Here is a 10,464-nt window from a genome sequence, read left to right as displayed (position 1 = left end):
CGAGTCAACGGGGCGCTGCTTTGGGGGCCAACGTGACGTAGGCCGACGTTGCAGAAGCGCTCACACACTCACGCGCACACACGCACACACACACCCATATATAATATATTTATTTATACATAATAGATATAAGTGCCTTTCGGAAACCAGGAAAGGGATAAATAGCCACGGGGCGGCGGGGGGGGGGGAGGGCGCGGGACAGGGCACGTGGAATGTTTCCCATGCAGCACAGAAGGCGGCGTGGCCCACCCGAAGTTAAAAAAATATCAATCCGCCTCACGAGAGAATTCTCAAGAGGTGAAGCACAAGGACAGGCGGGGCGGGGGAGCCCGAACCCAGAATCGGGGCTTGGGGAGGGCTGGGGCGGGGAAGCTGGGACCGCGGGAGTCCAGCCCCTTCGAGTTTGCCAGTCCGAAAATACTGGGGCTTGGGGGGGGCCAAAGCCTCGGCCTTTAAATCTTCTCCGGAAAAAATACTGGGGGTCCCCTGGCAACCTCCCATTGCTCCCTTTCTAGAAAGGATGTAGGGGTGCCACGGGAGGGAGAAGTTGGCGTCCTAGGCCGGGGTAAGGGGACAGGCCTTAAAGAAAAAGGCCAGGGCTTGGGGCTAGGGGTCCTGAGGACAGAGGCCACGCGGATGGAAAACTGTCACCCCCACTCTCGATCCTGTCACCCCTGGAGTCTAACTCACTGTTGAGGGGAGGAAGGAGGCAGCTGGGGCGAGGGGAGACCAAGGAAAGGATTTGAGGCGGGAGGGGGGCACAATCCGCTCCCCACCAAGGGTTCTGTCCCATCGGGCTCCCCCCGCCCCCCACCCCCAATCCGGCCAACTCGGTTCACAGTATAAAGCCCTCCAGCAGGACGGGCATCACAGCGCCCCCTGCTGCCTGAATCAGAGAGGCCCAGCAAGGAAGGCCGGGAGGGAAGGCTGAGCCAGGCTGGGGAGGCTTGGGGGTAACACTGTAATCAGAAAAGGAGGGCTGGGGGCCGAATTGAAATTGGCGGGGGGGATCCTTAGGAGGCCAAGAATTCAGGTCAGAGCCACTTTTGCCAGGAGGGGGAAGGCTGGACAGCCAGGGAGCGAGGTTCACATTTCAGACTAAGTCGGTGGGAGGGAGGGAGATTATCATAAGGGGCATCAACTTCCCTTAAAGGGAGGCTCAATTCCGAGGAGGATCTAACCACGTGGAAATGTTGGATAAATAAGCTAGGGTCGGGGGAGCAGGGAGAACCAGCCTGGTCACCCCCTGAAGGGTGGGTGTGGGAGGCAGTGGGGCAGTGGTCTGTGGCATTTCCTTGTCGGGCCTCTCTGGAGCAGAGTTCAGCCCACCCCGCAGCCCACCACCAGCACCCCTTTCCCTTCGCCCAAAGCGAGGCGCTCCCCCAACCCCCCACCCATCCCCAGAGGTTGGGTTGAGGTGAAAGGGCCAACAGGCAGCTGGGGGCGGGGGTCCATTCCCTCCCCGCCCCCTGCCCCCAAAGTCACCAGCTTCCTGGCCTCGCCGGGCCACAGAGACTCAAGAGGCGGCACAAAACACAAGGAGGTCCTCCTGTCCGATGACAGTGATCGCAGAGAGTCAGACAGGAGAGGCAGGAAGGCCACACACCCGCTTTGTCTCTTCCCCTCTCTCTCTCTTCCTCCTCCTCTTCCAAATCGCTCCCCCTCGTGTGTTTGTTTGTTTTGTGTCTAAAGAGTTCACAGAGCAAGAAGGGAGGGCGAGTTCAGGGGGTCGGTGGGCTGGTCACTGCCGCTGGGGCGTTGGGCGCCGGTGAACGCGGAGACCTCCGGGCAGGTGAGGACAAACGAGGAAGTGTACGAAGGGTTAACAACGGGGAAGGGGTCGCCGAGGACTTGAACTTCACTGTGTGTAAAGAGAGAAGCTGTCAGGTTGGGGGATGCGTCTTGGCTGGTCTGGAAGGGCAGGGGCGGTGGTGGCGGGGGCGGCAGCAGCCAGCTGAAACCATCTTCCTTAGTGGATGCCGACCCCGGCAAATCTCTCACCTCCGCCATCGGGCCGGGCCCCGGCCCCTCTTCGTAGGGGATCTTGCAGCCCGGTTTGTGGGCCACCAGCACAAACTCCAGACGCTCCTTCTCCTTTTGGAGCTCGGCGATCTCCGACTCCAGCTCTGCCTTTTCTTCCTCCAACTGATCTGTCTCCTGAGGTCCAGTCACACGGAGGAGGGGGAAGAAGGAGAAAAAGGCCGTGAGTGAACGGACAAGGTGGGTCATGGCTGAAACCATGTCCCTTACACCTGCTGCTGAGGCCCCCGGCTGGAAGGCAGCTCCTGGAAGGCGGCTCCGGGCTGAGTGGCGAGTGGTGAGACCCCCTGATGTGGGGTCCGGATGTGCTACAGGACTCGGGGCAAGGGTCTCGCCTTCCGGGAGCCTGTCCCCCACCTCCCCCGCCATGTGTTCAGTGGGAACTGAGAAGGGTACAGGGCACATGGAGGGCTCTGGTTGCCAGAGGCACTCAGAGGTTTGTTGAATGAATGAATGATTGTTCCCTGTTTGTAATGCCACCTCTTCCCTGCCTTTCCCCTTCCCCCTCCCAGAGAAGAGACCCGGTGGCGCCGCCGGAAAGGAAAGGATTTACCCGATTTCCTCTAGGGGCAGCAGGTCACCCTGCAGGAACCAGTCCCAGACCAAGGTAAGTTGTAAATAAGGGAACGAGGCATTGGCGCATGCCACCCGCCCCCCCCCCCCTCTGAGCAGTCTGGGTGCGTGTGGTAAGAAACTGATGTGGGATCAAAGCTTTTGGCTTCCCAGACTCTCCAGAATGTCAAAGCTAGAAGGAGCCTGGAAGATTCCAGGAGGGGTGGAAGAGATGGAGAAACCGAGGCAAAAATGGGCTATGGCTTGCCTAAGCGCAAAAGGGAGAAGAAATGACAGGACCTCTGGGGAAGGTCATAAAGCGGGACCGGCATGACCGGGTGTGCGGGAGGGTCTGCGTGTGCACCGGGGGGTTACCCCACCTGGCCACACCCATACCTAGTTCACATACGGAACCTCTGGCTCTCGGCCCAGGACCAGGGCACAGGTGGTAAGGGGCAGAGGATGGGGGAGAGCCCCCCTCCCATGTGCCCTCACCCCTCCCTCCCCAGGCCACTGCTCACCGCCTGGAGTCTGTCAGTCAGCTCCCTCCGACGGTTCCTACACTTAGCTGCTGCCAATTTGTTGCGCTCCCGACGAACCCTTCTCTTCTCCTCCTCCTCCGGAGTAAGCTGAGTAGGGGAGACAGAGGCCATGAGGTCTGCGGACACGGTGCGCTGCCTCCATCCGTCCCAACCCCCCCTCTTCTTCCCCAGGGGCCACAGGAGGACCCTCTAGTCCTCCCTGACTATAGCAAGGATGCTAGGATTTCTGTGGCACTAAGGCCTCGGTTGTCCCTCACCCCACTGGTGAGAAAGTTCCCGCCTCTCTTGCTTCCTACTCCCAGGCCAAGTTGGGATGCCCCTTACTCACCGTCTCCTCTCGGGGTCTCCGAGGCCGGGCTCGGGCTGGGCGGGCAGGCCCAGGTCCACTGGTGGTTCCGCTGGTGGAAGGCCCACCACTGCCAGTAGCTCCGCCGCTGCTGTAGCCGCTCATGCCCGGCGTGGAGTAACTGGTTCCTGGCATGTCGTAGGGGTCGACGGCTGGGGGCTGGGAGGCCAGTGGTTGCCCCTGGGACTGGGCCATGGAAGAGATGAGGGTGGGTTGCACGAGCCACTGGAGGTCCTGGCTGGTTGTGATCGCGGTGACCGTGGGCACGAAGGAACCGGGCATTTCCCCGAGACCGGCGCACTCCTACGGGGTGACACATACACACACAGGCGTAGACACACAAACAGAGACACCGACACACACACACCCAACACACATACACACACCGACCCCGTGAGTGAGCACAGGGCGAGCGGGTGTGGATGTGTGTGTCACAGGCAAAAAGCCACAACACCCACCCTTCCACTACACCGTGACGCAGTGCTAATGAGAGGATTTCTGCTCAACTGGCTTCTACCTCCTCCTTCTTCTTCGGGGAAAGGTTGCACGGTTCCAGCGGGTGGTGAATCACACCCCGGGTTGGTGACTCTTAGGTGGGGGGTGGGGAGGAGGCTGGACACAGCCGGCTGACAGAACCCCCGGGAAGGAGTCACAGCCACACACACAGCCACAACACCCCACCCCCACCCCAGAGGCAAGGGGAGGGAGAGGGAGAGGCCTTAGGCCAAGCCTTCCTCTACAATCACACACGTACACACACCCCTCTGAGCCCCGGGGATGAGCGACTGGAAGGTCCATGAGACCTCCGTGCAGAGGCGGGGGGTCTTAGTTAAAAGGGTGTTGGGGGACGGCCCTAGGAGTTTTGAACAACGTTTCAAGTAATTGTCTCTCTACAGAGTGAGACTGACAAGAGACAGATTACGGTGAACGGAACAGGTAGAGAAAAGTGACGATCGGGCTCTCTCAGACTACCACGGAGAGAGAATGGTGTACGTCCTGCGCCCTGAGCCGGAGCGGCGCTCATCTACCCCCACCCCCAAATGGAACCCTAGGACTGCTCGGAAGGCTTAACTACTCTCCCAGGGGGCGTGGTGAGGGATGGGCTGGCTCGCTGGCCAATGAGGGTCCAGGAAGCCCGGAGGAGGCGGGGCTCCTGGAGACCACCTGGCTGGTTCCCCTAGGGCCAGCGGTTCTAGTCCTGTCTTCCGACACAGCGAAGGGATTGGGTGACCGGAGCAGGGGGACTGGGACTGTGTCTGTGTGTGCCCGGAGAAGAGGGTGACGGCCACCCATGTCTCCCAAAGAGACCCCGGTACACGACACTCTCGGCCCCTGAGATCGGAGGGCTTTGATCCCCGCGAGGTCCTCGCGAACCCATTGGATCGCAGAGGGTCGCTCCTGTCGCGACAGGAATCCCCTCGCTCTGCCTTTAGAGGCCCGTAAAACAGACCCCAGAGCCGAGGAACCACGAGTTCCGGGGACTGAGAGGGGGGAAGGGAAATGCACCCTACAAATAGGAAGGGAAAGTTGATTGGCCGTAGCCTGCGCCGCGGCGACCAATCGGAACGCCGGGCTGCCCCCTCCCTTAGCAACGTGGCCCTGGCGTTCCAAAATAGAACGCTCCGGGACGTCAGGGGCGGGGCGGACGAAGGGGGCGCCGCGCGCCGTGCGTGCCCCGCGTCAGACGGAGGATTCCAGCGCGTCAGCCGTTACGCACGGGTCCCCCGTTACGTCTCCGCGCAGGAGGCGGAGGCAGAGCTTCCAAGCGAGGGTTCGAGGCCAGCTCGCTCGCCGGATCGAGGGCAACTCGATGCCGGAGTAGGCGCTCCGATGGAGAAGGAAAAGGGAGGAGGCTACTGGAAGCTTCCCCGGAATTTCCCCCACCTGCTTAACTGCGCTAGCTCCAGGCTGGGGACCTGAGTCGGGAGTAGTCCCGGAGCAAGCTAAAAGTTCTCAGCCCTGCTACCGCATACACGTTGCACTGAACGGAGCATTCTCCCCACCCCCAAAGCTTACCCCTCTGCGTTCCCTCCCAGCGATCCACGCACACCACCAATTGCAAACACGTCCCGACTCTGCAGTTTGCCAAGTGCGCGGTGAGCCTATTCCCTCTCAGATCCCGAGTTTCGGTGCGTCTCTATTTGGGGTGGAGGGATTGCTCGCTCCACTCCTGACTTTAAAAAAATAAAGCCCATAAAGCAGCACCCTAACCCTCTAGAACTTACCTGGGAGGCGGCGGCGGTGGGTGGACTGCCGAAGGAGTCCACTGAAGACAGATACTGAGACTCGGCGGAGGGTGAGGAGCTGCACCGGGAGCCGGAGTCGTAGTCTCCGGGGAAAGCTTGAAACATTTCCCTGGGCACAGGGGGGGCCCTGTGACCACGCTGAGGTCGCCGGGAAGCCAAGGCTATGGCCGGGTGGAAAAGAAAGGTGCGAGTCCGGGGTGAGCCGACCGCGTCCCCAAAGCGCGCTGTCCGAGGAAACTCGGGATGGGGGCAGCGTCCCGCTCCAACAATGGCAAAGTTTCTGTGCAATTCCTCTGCGGTGCCCAGGCCCCCACAAGATGCCGCTGTGCCTCCTGAAAGTCCAGGCTCCGCAGGACCCAGGGGCGTGGGGGGGATCGCTCCCCCAGAGGCGGAAAGCGCTGTCTTGCTGTACAGAATCGGCTTCGGGTGCGCTCTCCTCCACGCGTCCAGCGGGTCCCACGGGGGGAGGGGAGTAATAAAGAAGACAAAAAGAGTAAGTCGCTCCTCCAAAATAAAATGTAGAATTATCTAGAAGAATCCTCCCCAAAACTTTCTCGCCGGAAAAGAAAAACCAAACTGAACTTCACAGCCCCCAAGAAAAACCACAACAATCAAGTCTCCAAGTTCCAGCTCCGCCTGTCCCTGCCGAGGCCGTAGCTCTCAGTCTTATGAATGAACCCCAAAGCCGCCAGCCTGTATTTATATGCCCGGGACCCGCCTCCCTGCTTACGTCACCCTACCCCAGCTCCACAAACTTCCTAAAATCTCCGGCCCTGCTGAACTCAGCCCCGCGCCGTCCGGCAAGAGGTCTGTCCTAGCCTCGGTCTGCCCACCTGCATCCCCCTCGCGACCCTGGGGGTCGTGGGGGCTGCATTCCAGAGCCCTCGGCGGGAGGGGATCCCGGCCCCGCCTCCCAGGAGTTCCTGTGACGCAATTAGCCATATAAGGAGCTCGGCCGGCGCGGCAGAGTGTTTGTTTGGTATCCTAGCAATTACGTCAGAGGGAATCCCTCGCTCGCTCGCGCGCTCACCCCGCGCGCCTGCGGAACCCGCCCGCACCTGCGCAGTGCCGCGCCGCCCCGGGGGCTGGTATTAATAGGCTCTGAATCTAGCCTGGGGAAGACCCGGGTAAGTGGGTACTTCTCACCTCCGGCAGCCCCTCCTAGCCCTCCCGGTGGAGCAGCGCCCTCACTCAAGAAGGTCAGATCCCCAGAAAGAGACCCTGGCTGGTGTGGTGTAGCCACGTAGGCGGGGAAACTGAGTCCCGAGCGGAGTGGGAGGGACTGTGATGTTCCAGATGAAAGTGGAGGTGGGGGTGGAGTCCCGAGGCTTCTGGTAGCTTCGGTCCTGGTGGCCCTGACTCGGGGAAATGTTTTCCCTCTCTGAGCTTAAGCTTCAGTTTTCCCGTCTGGACAAAGAATGTGTGTTTTGGACCCCCTGGCCCCGCAAGCAGTCCGGCGTTTGGGAGGTACGCGGGTTTGGAGCGGGCAGAGAACGGAATTTAGCGTGAAACGTCCCTGCTGATGGTGGTGGTAACCTCTCCTTCCCCCTTCATAATCCTGCCTTTAGACCTAAGAAAAAATGTGTGTGTGAACAAGAATTGATAATAATAATAATAGATGCCGTGTATTTAACTACGAGCAAATACCAGCTTCCTGCTGTAAGCCTTTCACCACGAGATCTGTAATCCTTAAACCAGCGTTTGAAGGTTAAGAGAGGAAAATCTTCACTTTATTAAAGAGGGAAAAAATACTCGAAGAGGTTAAGTGACTTAACCAGGATCCCATGGCAAGAAATCCAAACGCAGAATGTTAAATTCCAGAGCTCCTACCATCTTCCTGATTTATGAGAACTGCCTGGTTCAGCGGAACTCCCTGAAAACCCTGGGTCTTGGGATTGTTTAAACGGTAACAGTGATTTCTGGGAAACCTTCTAAGCCTTTTGAACCTACCTTCGGCTGGTGGTGTATACTGTTGTGACCCAGGCTCAGAGCGGTAGAGCTGCTTTCCTGAGGCCTCCCAGTTAGGAAACTGGGTTCAAGAATTTAATGAAGGTATTTGGGATGCCACAGCCCCCGACTCTTAAGCACCACTGGTAGGGGGTCCCACCTGCCGCTTAGCAAATCTCAGAGATCTGGTGCTTCCTTCCCAGTGCAGAGCCTGACCCGGTCCTGGCCTTGGAGGGAGAAGTGCTTTGAGATTGTTGAAACCCAGAGAGGGGGAGGCCCTGGCTCAGGGTCACACAGCGGGTCTGAGGCTGAACAGGAGGGGGTGAGCAGACCCTGATTCCCTGCAGAATCTTGCTTCCCTGCTTCCATGGATCGTGGGGACGGGGAGGGAGACGTGGAAGGCTGGAGGATGGTGAGGGGAGGTCGAGGTTTCCAGACAAAAGCACAGCCTCCAGCCTATCCTCCACCTCTTTCCCCCACGCCCCCTCTGTCTGCCCCCTCTGTCTGCCACCAGTCTGGAAGTAGGGATGAGGACTAGGAGATGACACAGCAACCACCAGCAGGCAGTGACTCGGCCCCGGCAGCAGACAGGGAGTGACCCCTCATTCCCTGTCCTGTCCAAGCCCCTCATCCCTGCCACAGCGTAAAGGAGATACACAGGAGCCACCCAGGCTGCCCAAAAGCCTTCACACCCCGACACAGGTGGCCCACGGATCCACGGGCATGCGGGTATTCCAACCTTCACCTCCGATGGGCAACACACGTCCCCACACACTGAAACACAGTCATGCGGTCCCCACCATACGTGACCCGCACACCTTCGCTGTGGTTGCACTCGGATACTCTTCATACCGTCGTTAGAAGGGCTCATTCTTCTTGAGCCGTCATACTCATTTCCTTCCTTCTCACAACCCTCCTATGAGGTAGGAACCGTCATTCAGCCTGCAAGGAAATGGAGGCCCAGAGAGGTGAAGTCACTTCCCTAGAGTCACACAGCACATGAGTGGCGAAGCTGGGATAAGAATGCAGTGCCTCGGCTTCAGAGCCCATGTTTCTATTTTCTTTCTTTCTTTCTTTCTTTTTTTTTTTCAGACTTTATTCTTAAGTAATCTCTACACCCAGCATGGGGCTCAAACTTCCAACCCCAAGATCAAGAGTCACATGCTCCACCTTCTGAGCTGGCCAGGCCCCTGACCCTATGCTTTTAATTATTTCATGAGTTCATGTGTAAATGGCCAAGCTTGTGTAGGCACTGGATATTTATCCCCTTGACCGGCGGACTCAGAATCTAGGTGGCCTAGGCTTACATTCTGGTCCCACCACTTGGTGGTTAGGTGACCCTGAGTTAGTGCTGTCTGGAGCTTCTGTTTCCTCACCTAGGAGAGGGGGTCAGGAATCGTGCCCAGCTCATGGGGCTGGTGGGGGATTACATGAGGTGAAGATCAGGAAAGCTTCTGGAATAGGCCTGGCACATTGTAGGGATTTGTTTTATTATTAAAACAGAGCTAACCTGACCTTTGCAGATAGAGACCCTCCCAGAGATGTCAGCCGGCAGAGATACACGAGGTCACATTATAACTCTCTTCTTTTTTAAAAATATTTTATTTATTTATTTGACAGAGAGAGAGAGAGCGAGAGCACGTGCACAAGTAGACAGAGAGGCAGGCAGGCGGGGGGGGGGGGGAAGCAGGCTCCCCGCTGAGCAGAGAGCCCGATGCAGGACTCGATCCCAGGACCCTGAAATCATGACCTGAGCCAAAGACAGACGCTTAACCCACTGAGCCACCCAGGTGCCCATCATTGCCTTCTTCCTCCGTAAAGACATCTTTGAAGTTATATTTTATTGGGTGCCTGGGGGGCTCAGTTGACTGGGGGTCCGACCCCTGATTTTGCCTCAGTCTCGGGGTCCTACACAGAGCCCCACACTCAGCAGGGAGTCTGCTTGAGATTCTCTCTTTTCCTCTCCCTCTGCCCCTCCCTCTCTCCCGCCCTCAAATAAATAAATCTTTTAGAAAAATAATAAAATAGGATTATTATGACTACATTGGTGTAAAGGCAGATAATACTATATATTAGAACATTTTCTTTTACCTAGAAGTTCAGGATTTTTTTTTCCTTCTGATTTTTTTTTTTAAAGATTTTATTTATTTACTTGAGAGAGACAGACCGAGATGTGAGAGAGAGCGTGAGTGGGGAGGAGAGGGAGAAGCAGTCTCCCGCCAAGCGGGGAGCCTGATGCGGGGCTCAATCCCAGGACCCCGGGATCATGACCTGGGTGGAAGGCAGACGCTTAACTGACTGAGCCACCCAGGCGCCCCACCTTTTTTATTAAAGATTATTTATTTATTTATTTGACGGGGCGGGGGTTGGGGACACAAGCCAGGGGAGAGGAAGAGGGAGAAGCAGGCTCCCGGCTAAGCAGGGAGCCTGAGGCAGGGCTGCATCCCAGGACCCAAAGGGAGATGCTTAATGACTGAGCCACAAAGGTGCCCCTTTTCTTCTGATCTTAAAAGAAATTACATTTTTGGTGGGCCCCTAAAATTATCATAGGCCCCAGTACTGTGCCATTTGTGCCTAAGGGAAAAGTTGGCCCTGGTAACCCCCCCCCAAACATACACAAAGTCACACACACACACATATGCATACCTTGTCCACAGAGCATGGGGTGGGCAAGGCAAGTCTTTCTTCGGAGGGCTCAACCCCAGGGAGCTTCCAGGAGGTGGAGGACTGGAATGTGGGGGAGAGGGCAAGACCTTCACTCCCCTTACCCACCCCCCCACCAGAGCTCCGC

At 57.8% G+C, this 10,464-nt stretch overlaps 1 protein-coding gene across 2 annotated transcripts; it reads right to left on the bottom strand.

Moving 5' to 3' along the window:
- Positions 1-1,695: 1,695 nt before the first annotated feature.
- Positions 1,696-5,831, bottom strand: FOSB (FosB proto-oncogene, AP-1 transcription factor subunit; the record flags this gene model as incomplete). Of its 2 annotated transcripts, XM_080829248.1 has the most annotated exons (4): positions 1,696-2,157; positions 3,114-3,221; positions 3,463-3,783; positions 5,706-5,831. In XM_080829248.1, the coding sequence occupies 4 exons, from the start codon at positions 5,829-5,831 to the stop codon at positions 1,696-1,698; spliced, it is 1,017 nt and encodes a 338-aa protein (XP_080685374.1). The 2 variants fall into 2 exon arrangements, with proteins under 2 accessions (XP_080685374.1, XP_080685375.1); XM_080829249.1 differs by lacking the exon at positions 3,114-3,221.
- Between the last annotated feature and the right edge of the window lie 4,633 nt (positions 5,832-10,464).

This window comes from Martes martes, assembly GCF_963455335.1.
Source record: "Martes martes genome assembly, chromosome: 17".
NCBI lineage: Eukaryota > Metazoa > Chordata > Mammalia > Carnivora > Mustelidae > Martes > Martes martes.
The sequence above is the reverse complement of the archived record's forward strand: the minus strand, read 5'-3'. Positions and strand labels throughout refer to the sequence as shown.